The 14,245-nt window shown below is 50.8% G+C and overlaps 1 protein-coding gene and 1 long non-coding RNA gene across 4 annotated transcripts in view; one reads left to right on the forward strand and one right to left on the reverse strand.

Annotated features, from left to right (window-relative positions):
• Window positions 1-3,526: 3,526 nt before the first annotated feature.
• LOC148774401 (uncharacterized) lies at window positions 3,527-5,878 on the forward strand. Its single transcript, XR_016035771.1, has 3 exons — window positions 3,527-3,666; window positions 4,948-5,063; window positions 5,741-5,878. It is a non-coding gene; the product is annotated as an uncharacterized LOC148774401 (long non-coding RNA).
• The window catches only part of SLC12A3 (solute carrier family 12 member 3), a 39,827-nt gene continuing 29,241 nt past the window's right edge, over window positions 3,660-14,245 (reverse strand). For all 3 annotated transcript variants that reach the window (XM_088830050.1, XM_088830049.1, XM_088830048.1), the window contains exons 24-26: window positions 12,925-13,060; window positions 11,382-11,449; window positions 3,660-5,189 (exon numbers count right to left, since the gene is read on the reverse strand). In XM_088830050.1, the coding sequence (XP_088686176.1) occupies window positions 5,048-5,189; window positions 11,382-11,449; window positions 12,925-13,060 (346 nt within the window). In that variant the 3' untranslated portion in view covers window positions 3,660-5,047. The remainder of the gene's footprint in view (window positions 5,190-11,381; window positions 11,450-12,924; window positions 13,061-14,245) is intronic.

Raw genomic sequence — 14,245 nt, forward strand, 5'->3', positions numbered from 1 at the left:
CATGGACTTTGAGTGGAAGCCACAGGTCACTTCTGAGCAGAAGCATTTGAAAGCCAGTGCATGACCCTCCTGCTCTCTTTTCCCCTTCCTCAGTGAGTTGGAAGCTACTGGCTGAAGTGGTTGCCTCCCAAGATGGGAATAATCACTGGGACTTAAGGTGGACAAGAGCGCTTACCCAGCATAGGAATATGTGCAAGAGAGAAACTGATCTTTATCATATAAGCTGCTAACATTTAGAGGGTAATTTATGACTGCAGCAGAATCTAGCATTATCCTGACTGACACACCCCCTAAGACGACAACAATCAAAATGCTTTCCCTGGAGTCTGCTTCTCCTCCAAGATCCTTATTTTTCCTCACCATATTGTTGTTTTTCTCCCCATTGCTGGGGCACTCAAGCACAGGTCTATATGTATGTCTGCTGCTTTCCTCCCCCCTCCACCAACTATTCCTCAGTCTGGGGTCCCTGACCCTTACTGAATTAGCCTCTCTAAGGCTCCCAGTGATGCCCAGAACCGCAATTCAGCAGTGACTTTACGTCTGCCAATTGGGTAACATGAGAGCCAACAATTCTGTGCTTCTGGGACCCTGGTGCCTTCTGAGGCCCTTGGTTACCTGGGTTTTCCTCCTGCCCCACCAATGGTCTTTTCTGAAAAATTTGTATTGGAGTATAGTTGATTTACAATGTTGAGTTAGCTTCAGGTATGCAGCAAAGTGAGTCAGTCACACTTGTATATGTATCCATGTATCCACTCTTTTTTTAAGATTTTTTTCCCTATATAGGCCATTACAGAGTATTGGGTAGAGTTCCCTGTGCTACACAGTAGGCTCTTATCTGTTATCTATTATATACAGATATATACGGGTGTGTATATATTAATCCCATTCTCCCAATTTATCCTGCCCCTCTTTATCCTCTGGTAACTATGGGTTTGTTTTCTACATTTGTGACTCTACTTCTGTTTTGTAAGTTCATTTGTACCTTTTTTTAAAAAGATTCCATTTATAAGTGACGTCATATGCATATAATATTTGCCTTTCTGTGTCTGACTTACTTCACTCAGTGTGACAATTGCTAGGTTGCTGCAAATGGCATTATTTTGTTCCTTTTTTATGACTAATATTCCCCCACTAATGATCTTTTCTAGGCTGCTTTGTTGGCTGCCTCTAAATGGAGCCCTAGAGGTCCAGCCTCTAGCCCTCTCCATTCCCTGCATTCGCTTTCTTGGTGAGCTCACTCAAGCTATGACTGTGATTTCCTGTCCATGAGTGTGACTCCCAAATCTACTTATGATCTCTGCTTTCAGAGTGTCAGGCTGAAGCAGTGGACACCATGAGCTCTTCCTGAGCTCCAGAACCACATTTCTGACCCTTGGGGTGTCTTTATACTTTAAGTATCTGAAACCAAACCCACCTACTTGCTCATTTCCTCCAGCAGGAAGCCTGATCCCTCATCCTCCATGTAACATTGTTTGTTCTTCCAACTGCCCAGGCTCAACTTCTGGGGCCCTGTTCCATCTGCACATACATCCAGGCCATTCTCAGCTCTGGAAGATGCCATTTCTTCCTGCTCTTTCCCCTGCCTTTTGTCACCCTAAAGCGTGTTGAGGCTTGCTGGCTTGCCTTGGCAGTTCTGCATATCCTCCTCTCTGGGCACCTTGCCTTTTCTCCTCCAGCCTCCTCCATCTCCTGTCTGGCCAAACTTCCTCAGGCTCAGGCTGCCCCTTCACCCTCAGTGGCTCCCTACTGCCTCTGAGTCAGTTCTGAACTCCTCAGCTTCCCCATGGGGGCCTTGCACTTGAAGACCTTCTCAATCTTATTTTCTCCCAGTTCACAACTCGCTTAAACCAGGAAGAATGGTTTCTTGTTCTCCAAACATACCTAGTCACAAAAGAAAATGCTCTAAAGATGCAAAAGAGGGAAAAGAGGGAGCAAAGACTGAAGTGGAGGGTGGAGGGAATTCTTATTTTTTAATATTTATCTGGCTATACTGGGTCTTAGTTGCAGCAGGCGGGATTGTTGATCTTTGTTGTGGCATGTGGGATCTTTAGCTATGCCACATGAGATCTTTAGTTGCAGCGTGTGAGATCTTTTTTTTTTTTTTTTAAGTCGAGGCATGGGAGATCTAGCTGCCTCACCAGGGGTCGAACGGGGAGCCCCTGCCTTGGGAGCGTGGAGTCTTAATAGTCCCTGGGAAGTTCCCTCCGCCCTCCACCTTAGTCTTTGCTCCCTCTTTCCCCTTTTTTGCATCCTTAGAGCATTTTCTTTTGTAACTCTCCTATAACCTGGAGCAGAAAACACTTATCTTTTCTTGCTACTGTGTTTTAATCATATGACATTCTGCTGTTTTGCCTCCCAGCCAGGTGGTTTTTCTTAACACTAGACCACATGGTATTTTTAGAAACTGTGTTTGTTATGGCTCCCTTTCAGGCAGGGGCACTCGTGTCATGCTTGTGCTTTCAGTCATAAGTTTGACCCTCATTTCAAGTGGGCAATTACCAATAAAGCCAGTGGCTGGACTTTCCTGGGCCCCGTTTCTGTGAATACTTCTCAAGTGGGTGGTAATTTTTTTTTTCTTCTGCTCTCCTGAGCTATACACGGCTACAAGCAAAACCTGGCTGCTTTGCATGTGCTTGGGGACCTCTCAGCCAGGTGGTGGTTCAGGAACATTCCAGCTAGTCTCATCCGTGTGAAACCCACCTTGCCCTCCAAGCCACACGAGAGGCCAGGCAGGTGTGTAAAAGGAAATTCAGTCCAGACGGGGCTTTCCATGTTCTCGTGAGATCCACAGCTCTCTGCTGGAGAGGGGAGCTCAGAGAGCCTATCTTACATCAGAGCCACAAGTCTGGGCAGGAACTGAAAGAGGACATGAAATCTGGAGGCTGAAATGCCGGGGGGGAAGTCAGGAGCATTCTGAGCGGTGGATCCTGGGGGAGATAAGTGGTGGCCGGGGTGGCTGCTGGCAGGGTTGGGCTCCAGCTCTGATGACCACCTTTCTGTGGTTTCCCGGGCACAGTGCCAGGGTGGACTCCTCGCTGATGTGGAGCATCTTATCATCCAGATGCAGACACACACACACAGCAGTCCAAAGTCTTTTAATCTCTCAGTGCTTCACAGGCCCAGCGATGACTCGGGGTGGGGGTGGGGTCCTTCACAGCCTCTGAGTGCACAGTAGGGCAGGAAGCGGTGTGCCACAGTGGGGTGGGGGTACTGAAGAATGCATTCTCCACCCCACCTGGCCCCCTCACTTCCATAACACCGATCAACCACACGTGGGGACTTCCCTGATGGGACAGTGGCTAAGAATCTGCCTGCCAGTGCAGGAGACACAGCTTCCATCCCTGATCCGGGAAGGTTCCACATGCCTCAGAGCAACTAAGCCATGCGCCACAACTACTGAGCCCGTGCTCTAGAGCCCTCGAGCCACAGCAAGGGGAGCCACCACAGACAAAAGCCCGAGCAGCGCAGCGAAGAGCAGCCCCCGCTCACCACATGCAGAGAAAGCCCGCGCAGCAACGAAGACCCAGCACAGCCAAAAGAAACTCACATAATTCAAAAGATAAAAATAAAAAACACACGGGCCAAACCACAGTCAGCAGCAGGCCAGCGGGCTGGTGACACCTGCTTGAGTCCCATTCTCTCATTTCATGGACTGCAGCTCAGAAGGTAAGGGGTCATGTCTGAGGTCACAGCCAGTTTTGGGGGGAGACAGACACTCAAGTCTAGGTTCCTTGGTGACCACGCTGTGGCTCTTTCTACTCAATCTCTCCACCCCTTGGTTTGAGGCAAGATTGAAATTCCTGGGAGACTTTTTAAAAGATTAAAGAAGACATCTGTGCATCTCCAAGCACATGTAAGAGAAGCAAAGGGGAAAGTAAGTGACCCCTGCAGACGTCCGTGTGGAAGTCAGGCACTGTAACCTACGGGCCCAGTGGAAGCTCAGAGAAAAGTTTAATCCAGGGTCGAAAAACAATGCAGTTAGTTTTTCCAAAACACTCAGCAGAGTTGAGAAACAGCCTGTTCCAAAACAAATAAATTCTGTTGACTGAGTAAATGTATTTTTTATTCATTTCATTGTTTTTGACCTCACTGTTAACTCAAGGCTTCTTTTTTTTTAAACAAAGCTATTATCATTGTTCAAAATTTAGATTCCAACATGGTGAAGTATTTTATTTAAATTCCCAAAGTCAAAGCATTCTCTGTTCTTGGATCAAAGTCTCCTTGAGGTCAGAAGAGGGAGCAACCATTTGCCAGGAAGTGGTTTTCCATGTGGCTCTAGAAAGGCTTTGCCTAATCTGGAGTGGGAGTTGGTCCCAGTCCACCGAATGGCTCAAAGGCAGCCCCCTCTCCCTCCTCCAAGTGTTCAGCCAGGAGCTCTGTCTTTCTCAGCAAAGGATAAGGATTGTTTTGTGACACTTTCGTTTTACTGTATTTGTTCCAAGTTTCAATGTCAAATAGATTTCTTACTGTGGGTTGCCATCTAGAAAAGTTTGAAAGTCCCGGTTTACCAAAGAACCAACCAAAACACTTTAGACACATTATTGAAAGTGAAGGAAGTGAGAGGCAGTTAAACAAATTTGCATTATTATGGAGACTCAAGGGGCCCTGTATTCCTCCTGTAAGGGCTGCAGGTGCATGTGGGGTGCTCACTCACCTGACATTGGAAGGGGGAGGCGTGTTTAGGGGGTGCTCCCAGGAAAGGTCTGTAGAAACTGCCAAGATACACATCCAGAAGTCTGACTCAAATTTGTACACAAATCAAAGACTGAAATCTTAATTTGTTGTAATCAAGCGCAAAAGAAAACTTAGAAGGGATATGGACCCACCAGATAGAGCAGACAACTCTATCTGCTACTTCTTTAGCCCATAAAAACAAAACCCAGAGCACACGTCCGATGGGAGTGGGGTCCAGCCGATGTTTGAAAATCTACCAACTTCTTCCATCAGATCATCAGACACTACATGTGACAAGGTATGCCTTCTGTGCCCGTGGACAGGTGGGCATCCCCTGCACTCAGGCTTTGGGCAGGTGCAGCCAAGCCCGAAGTTACTGGCAGTAAAAGGTGAGCACATTCTCCTGGTTTCCTCGGATCAGGATGACTGGAGGTCTGAGGTCCTGGGACAGCGTCTCCAGCCAGGCCATGTAGAGCGAGCTCGGGCACTTCCCCTTCCTCCCTATGGGCAGGGTGCTGTGGGGCAGGAAGAAGCAGCAGATGGGAAATTAACCAGGGGCCTTCCCCATGTGGCCCAGCTCCTGGTCTGCTTCTGTTTGTTGGCCCCTTCAGCATTCCTTCTTCCCAGCCACCCTAAGAATGACCTATGGCTCTTCTTGAAAGCGCGACTTGAAATGTAACTTGACCCATAACGCATTTCTAAACAAAGCCATGGCTTGTGAGGCCCCCGTGATTCTGGCCCCACCAGCCTCCACAGCCTCCCCTCCCACTGCCTTCAGGCTCCCTCACACCCCTACAGCCACTGAGGCTTCCTTTCTACTCCTGAAAAAGCTTGTTCCTGCCCCAGGGCCTTGGCCCATGACATTCTTTCCGCCCAGGGCAGAGCCAGCCCCCAGCTCTTCACCTTGGCTCCCCTGGGTCTTGGCCCCAAGTGCACCTCCTTCTCAGATCACCCTCTTCAATCCCATCTCCCCCCTTTATCATGTCACCCTGTTTCCTTATCTTTGTAACACTTGACACTCTCAAGTCCTCTTTTCATTTGTTTGTTGTCTGTCTCCCCCCACTAGAATGTTTGTTCGCTCATGAGCAGGCGGGGTCTGTCTTATTCGCCTGTGCGGAGGACACAGTCTGACGCGGCGAGGCTCACGGATCCCACTCCTGCAGGCACTCGGATCACGCCAGCCTCGCCTCTCCAGCCACACCCCTGCCTGCAGCCACAGCAAAGTGATGTGGTCCTGCGTTTCAGCTGAGTGGCCTAGTCCTGGCTCCTGCCACATATGTAAGGCTTTGGGAGCAGGACTCTGCCGTCTCCCTGAACGTCTTGTCCGAACTGCTATGCTGAGCAAATAACCACATACCCTGGGAAGGCTCTTCAGCCACATTTTCATGGCTATTTCAGGAAGCGACTTTTCTACCATCTTGAGATTCCAAAGATGCCTGGTGATGACTGACACCGCCCTGCTTGCAGCTCTTGCGGGAAGGCAGCATCACACTGACCCTGCTGGCGTTGCACAAAGCTGGGGCACCAGCATGTTACGTGGGCCTGAACCTTGTGTGTTTTCCCAAAGTACACCCACAGGTACTGTTTCATCTGAACTTTAGAACTACCCAGGGGAAAAGCTGAGGGAACCGCCTAGAAAGGAGGATGCTGTGCAACGCTGGGCTTCAGAGGCTGGCTCTGGATCAGAGAAGCTGCTAGAGTCGTGGCTTTGCCACTTCCTCAGCCATGTGGCTGTGACAAAAGGCTCATTGACCCTAAGCCTCAGTTTTTGTTTCCCCAAAGTGAACACACCTGATTCTGTCATGGACTTGTGCATTCCAAAGAAGCCCCAGCTCGATAAGGGCACTACACAAAAACACTGGCATAGAGTGAGCCCTTCCTAACGTCAGTAGTATTGTCACCACTTACTACTATTTACCAGCTCAAGATGACCCAGCCGGTGAGTGGCAGAGCTGGGACTTGACCCGAGGTCTTGGGATCTTTCCATCCCCATGATCCCAGCTCAGTGCAACCCCTCCTCTGTTGAAAATCGATGTCCCCAAACAGCTGTCCCTTTTTAAAAAATTCCCTTCTCAAAGCTTCATTTGGGACAAACAGTATCCTCCCTTATAAAGCAAGGTCCCCAGGATCGGGGAACCCCATGGGAACAAGGACATTCCATTAAGCCAGTGTCACCTTAGTTAATAGACTGAGTTTGTGTTTTTCTGGTGCCTTTCCCAGGAAAAGGGAAGTGGGAATATTGAAACCAAACTTTCCTGATTTGACAGTTACACTAAAGGCTGGAAATGCCCACTGGTAACTACTCATTGGCAATGGCAAGCCACTCCAGTACTCTTGCCTAGAAAATCCCATGGATGGAGCAGCCTGGTAGGCTGCAGTCCGTGGGGTCGCTAAGGGTCGGACACGACTGAGCGACTTCACTTTCACTTTTCACTTTCACACATTGGAGAAGGAAATGGCAACCCACTCCAGTGTTCTTGCCTGGAGAATCCCAGGGACGGGGGACCCTGGTGGGCTTCCGTCTATGGGGTCGCACAGAGTCGGACACGACTGAAGTGACGCAGCAGCAGCAGCAGCAACTACTCATTGGAAAAGACCCTGATCTGGGAAAGATTGAAGGTGGGAGGAGAAGGGGATGACAGAGGATGAGATAGCTGGATGGCATCACTGACTTGATGGACATGAGTTTGAGTAGACTCCGTGAGTTGGTGATGGACAGGGAAGCCTGGCGTGCTGCAGTCCATGGGGTCACAAAAAGTCACGACTGAGTGACTGAACTGAACTACTAGTATTATACATCCTTTTCAGGGTCTCAGTTAGAAATATCAAAGGCTTGGGGGGCCTAGTAATTCCACTATCTAGGGCAGGAGACCTCCATCACTCCTACTGTGACTTTTCAAGCCCCAACGTGAAGTGCCCTCCCAGAGCAGAGCCTGTCCATCTGTCTGCCTGTCCAAAGGACAGACTCCCTTGGCACTCTCCCCCAGTGCCAGGGAACGACATGCTCTGTTTCTGCCCACAGGATATGTGTGGTGTAAGCTACTAATCTTTAGAAATCAAGCTGCTACAGAACAAAGGAGCTTTTTGCTCAGAACTGCACTGCTTAGCCAGAAGGAAAGGCAGCCTTGGATCTAACCTAGATGCAGAAAGATAACCGAGCTTCAGAATCAGCGTCTCGGGCTTCAAACCCTAGTCACCACCTGGCAGGTTCTGAATTTCTCTGAGACTCGGCTTCCTCATCTCCTAAGGTTGTGTGCTGCGGTGGGGATGGGGGTAAAACAGAATGACTTCATAGAGTTCTGAAAATTAATAAGACCCAGTGGATTTAGGAGTTTGGGGTTAGCAGATGCAAACCATTATGTATAGGGTGGATAAACAACAAGGTCTTACTGTGTGGCACAGGGAACTATATTCAGTATCCTCAGATAAACCATAATGGAAAAGAATATGAAAAAGAGTATATATGGATGTATAATTGAATCACTTTGCTATACAGCAGAAATTAACATAGCATTATAAATCAACTGCTGGTGCTAAGTCACTTCAGTCGTATCTGACTCTGTGTGACCCCATAGACGGAAGCCCACCAGGCTCCCCTGTCCCTGGGATTCTCCAGGCAAGAACACTGGAGTGGGCTGCCATTTCCTTCTCCAATGTGTGAAAGTGAAAAGTGAAAGTGAAGTCGCTCAGTTGTGTCCGACCCTTAGCCACCCCATGGACTGCAGCCTACCAGGCTCCTCCGTCCATGGGATTTTCTAGGCAAGAGTACTGGAGTGGCTTGCCATTGCCTTCTCCATAAATCAACTATACTTTAATAAAATAAATTTTTTAAAAAATTAGGAGTTCCCTTGTGGTCCAGTGGTTAAGACTCTATGCTCCCATTGCAAGGGGCACAGATTGAATCCCTGGTGGTAAACTAAGATTTCACATGCTGCTCAGTATAGCCAAAAAATAAATGAAAAAAAAATTTTTTTATTAATAAAGCCCAATGCCTTGAGTGTCATAGAGGCTCAATCAATAAAATGCAATTTGATTACTATTATTTTGACTATTACTATTTGTCTTTGATGACTTCCAGGTGCCACTAGTGGTAAAGAACTTGCCTGCCAAAACAGGAGACACAGGAAACACGGGTTTGATCCCTGGGTCGGGAAGATCCCCTGGAGTAGGAAATGGCAACCCACTCCAGTATTTTTGCCTGGGAAATTCTATGGACAGAGGAGCCAGTGGACTACAGTTCATAGGGTTGCAAAGAGTCAGACACAACTGAAGCAACTTAGCACACATGCATTTAGCTTTATAATAAAAGAGGGGTCTAGACCCAAAAGCTATGCCAGAAATATGTGCTTAGTGTGGTCAAGGTTGTTGGGCTAGTTACAAGGCTGGTTTATTAGTGTGCAGTTTAAGCTGAGCTCAAACAAGGACTGTTAATCAGATAAGCCACTGATTAGTAAACAGCAAACAAACCAGTTCTGCCTCAAAGCTGCTCTAGAAAACAGTCCCTGTGTGCTCTCTGATCTGCCAGAAAATGTGATTTTTGTCATTTCATGGAGGCTTGGGAGGATTTCCTCATTCTTGGGATTTCTGGGGAATGCAGGCTCCTGGGCTCAACCCCAGACCCTGATCTAGAAGGAATTGAGGAATTTGCTGTTTTCCACGCCTCCCCGCCCCCTCCATGGTTCTGAGGCAGGGGACCCTCAGGGTGAACTTTTAAAGGCCTGTCTCCGGGTTGGAGACGAGCAGAGCAGCTGCTCCCAGTGGTGTTGGCTTGACAGCCAGGGTCCTTTCAGGATGCAACTGTGGCAGTCGCCATGGGGTGGACCCTGTGTGCAGGTCTCTCCTCTAAGGGAACTGACTCCCGTTTATTTGTATCAGCTAATCCCAGAAAGGCTGGTGGGTGGGGATCGGTTTCCCCTGCAAGATCCAGAAGGTGGGGGAGTTCGAGGGGAGAGGTGACAGCAGGTGGTCCCTCCCCAGATGAAATTCCTCCTCTGATGGCTTGAGAGACTGATTCATTTTAGTGGCAAACTTAGGGTCATAGCATGTTAGAGTGAAAGAGAATCTTGGAAATAATTAATTTAACTCTTCTCTATAATCAGGGAGGGACTTCCTTGATGGTCCAGGGGTTAAGAATCCGCCCTGCGGTGCAGAGGACATGGGTTCTATCCCTGGTCAGGGAACTAAAAGCCCACGTGTCTCTGGGCAACTAAGCCTAAGAGCCATGACTGCAAGTCTGGGGGCCTAAACTCAAAGAGAAACTACAGAGCCCACGCACTCTGGAGCCCATGCACCACAACCAGAGAAGCCCACACGTCACGATGAAGAACCTGAGCTCTGTAAGTAAGACCCAACGCAGCCCCAAAATAAACATTAAAAAAAATGTATAATCAGGGAAGCTGAGGCTCAGAGGAGAGTTACTTGCCCAAGGCCACACAGTGGGCTAATGGCAGAGACAAAATGCGAATCTGCTTCTCTGAACAGAGGTGGCACTCAGGAAGAGGTGCTTTGGCACACCCACGCCCCAGATGGCACATCCCAAGTACCACACCCAGGGAAATTTGGGGAGCCATCCCAGGATGAAGCCACTGTCACTGTCTTACCCGCTGACCCGGCCCACGACCAGGCTAACCTGGCCCTAGAAACATTCTCTGCAAGATGTTGGCCAGCGGCTCAGATAACCTGCTTTCCTTATACCACGGTCCCCACATCAAAGGAACCATGGGGCACTTTCTTTGTAGAAAAGATTATCTCCCCATAAGCCCCAGAAAGAACGGCTTCAGGCAGAGCCCGCCTCGTGGGGAGCCACCTGTGTGATCATGAAGCCCCTACTGAGATGGGTGCCAGGCTGGGTTTCACGCTCTGCCGTCCCCATCCTGACGTTCTTAATGGCCTTTGAACAAAGGGCCCCACATTCCCACTGCACATGGCCCCACAAACTGTGTGCTCCATCCTGGTCTCAGGGTATGAACAAACAGGTTCGGCCGGCTTTCCCACTGTCCTGTGGAATCTGCGGGTGGCTCGCCCCAGGAAATGTCAGGGGCTCCTCTGGTCAGATGGCCACATTCCCTCGGAGCCAGGTCTGTCCCTGGGAGAGGGGGCTGGGGGGCCTGGCTGACCGTGTTCGCCTCTTGGCCTCCATGAGACTCTGTGCCATTGTCACCTTCCCTGCTTCTTCCACTTACTCAGCCTGGGTCAACAGCCAGCCGAGGCAGCTCCTAACCAGACAGGGGCAGCAGCAAGAGAAGCTGGGGTGTCTGACGGGCCTGGAGGCTGGAACAGCCCCGGCCAGGGAAGGGTTCTGATTCCACTGCCCAGACCTGGCACCAACATCAACTGGGGGTGGCTGGTGACCAAAGAGGGCTGGCCAAACAACTAGGAATCGATTTTCTTCCAGAACAAACTGGGTCCCCTTTGCCAAGCTGAGTTTGGCAGGAAAAAGCAATGGACAGGGGAAAGCAGGAGTGGGGTGAGTCGGTGAGGCCTGGGACATGGGGACCCAAGACCTCGGCAGCTGGTTCACAGGCGTGGGGCATGGGGTGGATGCAGGCCCAGTCCGCAATAAGAAGCCACCCAGATTGTGTTTCTATGGGGCTGGGGCCCTTCATCCTCACAGAGGAAGGCTCGGGTCCTCAGCCAGTGACCACCCCTCTAAAGCTGACACTCTGGCCTGGGCATCAGGCTTCTCCAGCACACAGGTCACTACTTACATGACAACCAGAGCGGCATCTCGGGAATAATCCAGCAGAATCTCGTTCAGCCTCACCTGCCGCAGGGACTGGGCAAGGAAAAGCCATGTGGTCATTTCCCACATCCTCTGAGCAATCCCCACCAAGCCCAAGTCCACATCCTTGAATACCTCAAACTGGGTGTGTGAACTGTCCCCCCTAAATGATGATGGATTCTCCCGCCTCCGAGAAGGTAACTGAGTGCCAGGCTTACCTCCTGGAGGAGCCCCCAGGGTGTTTTCTTCCTGACTTTATTATTGTGGGATTGTGGTAGGAAAGAGCACCTCCCGTGGGGTGGGGAGGGCTGGGTTCACATCTCAGCTCTGAGTTTCCGACATTGAGCAGGCACCTTGCCTCCCTGAGCTTCATTGTCCTCAGCTGTGAAATGGGTACAACAGTGCCCTCCCCGGAGTGTCTGGGGAAGCCTGAGTGAGATGATGTTTGCAAAAGCTCCAGGCCAATGGGAAGCACTTGATAAGGTGGACTCAGCAATGGCAACGGCTCTGTCTCCTCTGTGACAGAGTAGGCAGGAGCCTTCCATGGACACGACATATCTCTCAGCCTTCTCTCAGGACTGGGTGACTCTGGAAGGCTCAAGGGTTGAGTGTCAGGGCTGCTGGCTGGGTCAGGGAACTCCCCAAAGCTCAGGTGGGGCTGAGCTGTGGGGCGGACTCCTTCCCCCTCTCTGAGGCTTGTCTCTGAATTGTTCAGAAGTGGTGGATACTCAGGGTCTGATTGTGGACGGATACCCCATTGGAGAGAACGGAAAACCGAGGGCAAGTGAGTTCACCCCAATCTCACATGGGCAGCATTTTGGTGGAATCACTCTGCATTGTGGGAACTGTGCCTTGTGGGTTGCAGGATGTTTAGCAGCATCCCAGGCCACTACTCGCTAAGTGACAGCGGCCATTCCTGCTGGCAGGTGACAGCCAAAACTGTCCCCAGACATCACCAAATGCCCCCTGAGTTCTCAGAACCACTACCATGGAACTCACAGGGAGCAGAACTGCGCTCCAAAGGCCCCAACTGCTCTCCCCAACTTAAAATGGGCATGGCAGCCCCCACTCTCCTTTAGGCCTGAGCAGAGTCCTGAAGATGCCTGGGAAGGGCGTGGGGTCCATAGCTAAGGGGAGAAACTCAGGCAGCTTTGTGGGCCTACAAAGGACAAACTCTACCTTTACCGTCTCCACCTGCCTTATGAATTCCTTCCTGCAGGCATGGAGGAACAGGGGAAGAGAGGGAGAAGGACCCCAGGCAGTCCATTCCCATGGCCAGGGAGACTCAAAATGGACCGAGGGACCAGGCTCCCACACCAAGGATGGCTCTGAGATCAACCCCTGAGTCACTCATCAGCCTGAGTGTGTGTGGTTTGAGGACACCTCAGAGGCTTGGTGCGGGAAGACTAGACTTAAGGGTCAGGGGAAGGGGTTCAGGAAGCTCAGGACAGATGGGGGCACAGGCCCTGACCCAGGGGAGCACCCAGACCCCCACCCCCACCCCAGCAAGGCCCTTCTTTCTCCTGCACCTTGATTCGATTCTTGTTAATCTCCTCATCTGAGATCTTCCAGGGGCAGTCCCGCCTCATCTCAGTGACCATGGCCTCGTCCTTAAAGCCATCATTCAGGCGGAAGGGTGCGATCATATCCTCAAAGCGCTTGATGCTGGGGCAGAGAGATCCAGTAAACCGGGCGAGGTGCCCATGTCCAGGGGAACCAGGTCCTCAGAAGGAGATGGAGGTGGGGGCCATGGGGACATACATTTCAGGCTGAAACCCTTTCTGAGGCTGCTGTTTATATCAAAGCAGCCTCTGTGTTGAATTCAGCCCTGACAGCAGGGTCTGACTTTGAACAGGACTTCACAAGTGGTGCATGAAGCCTGACCTGGGATCCATCTCCACCCCCTGACCACTCCCGCCCCAGGGTGTTTACTGAGCACTGCTCTGTGCTACCCAGCAGTGAACAAACCAGACCACATCCCCAGTCCTCACAGAGCGCATGGTCTGCTGGGCGACAAATAAGCAGATCGATATAGATCAGAAGTCTTATGAAAGCATACACTGAGTCCTGGGATGGGAAATAATTGGGCAGAAAGTCCTCTCTGGACCCAAGGACATCCATCCTTTCGAAGCTAGCTATGCACAAGGCAGGGGGTGTTGGCGCAAACAGAATGGAAGGTGCAAAGGTCCCGAGGCAGAAGTGTACTTGGGCTGCTTGAGGAGCAACAGAGAAGCCTGTATGGGCGGAGCAAGGTGAGTGCAGGGGTGAACGGGACTCCATCAGGTAAGTCAGGGAAAGGAGGAAGCACCAGCAAAGGAAACTAAAAGAAGGATCACTGAAGTGGGAGGGATCCGGGAGAGGGCAGCATCTTGGATCCAAAGGGGCTGTTTCAAGAAGGACCATTGTGTCAAATGCAGCAATGGGCTCTGCAGATCCGGTGGTGCAGAGGTCACGGCCCAGGCTGGTGAGAGGGATTTCAGTGGAACTGCAGGAGGGCAGCCAGACTGGAGTGAGCTGGAGAATGAGGGAGGGATGGGAGGAAGCAGCCACAAAGAGGGTAGTATCACTTTGGAGAAGGTTGGCTGTGCAAGGGAGGAGAGAAATGGTCCAGGAGGTGGAGGCAGATGCAAGAGCAGAAGACAAGATGGGCGGGGGGCCCTGCATGTGGCTCCCGCTGTCCTCTCCACGGGGGAAGGTCTCCCCTCCCATCTCTGTTCGCGGCCTTTCTCAAGGCTCTGCTCCTCCACGCACGGCAGGGCTGCAATTTACTTATCTCTGCCCCTGCAGCTCAAGCACAGCCCTGAGAGAATGGGGGAGTCAGTAGAGCCATCACTATTAACTAGTTCCTTC

This window comes from Moschus berezovskii, chromosome 22, assembly GCF_049115385.1.
Source record: "Moschus berezovskii isolate FMDL1 chromosome 22, NW_MosBer_1.0, whole genome shotgun sequence".
Classification (NCBI taxonomy): Eukaryota; Metazoa; Chordata; class Mammalia; order Artiodactyla; family Moschidae; genus Moschus; species Moschus berezovskii.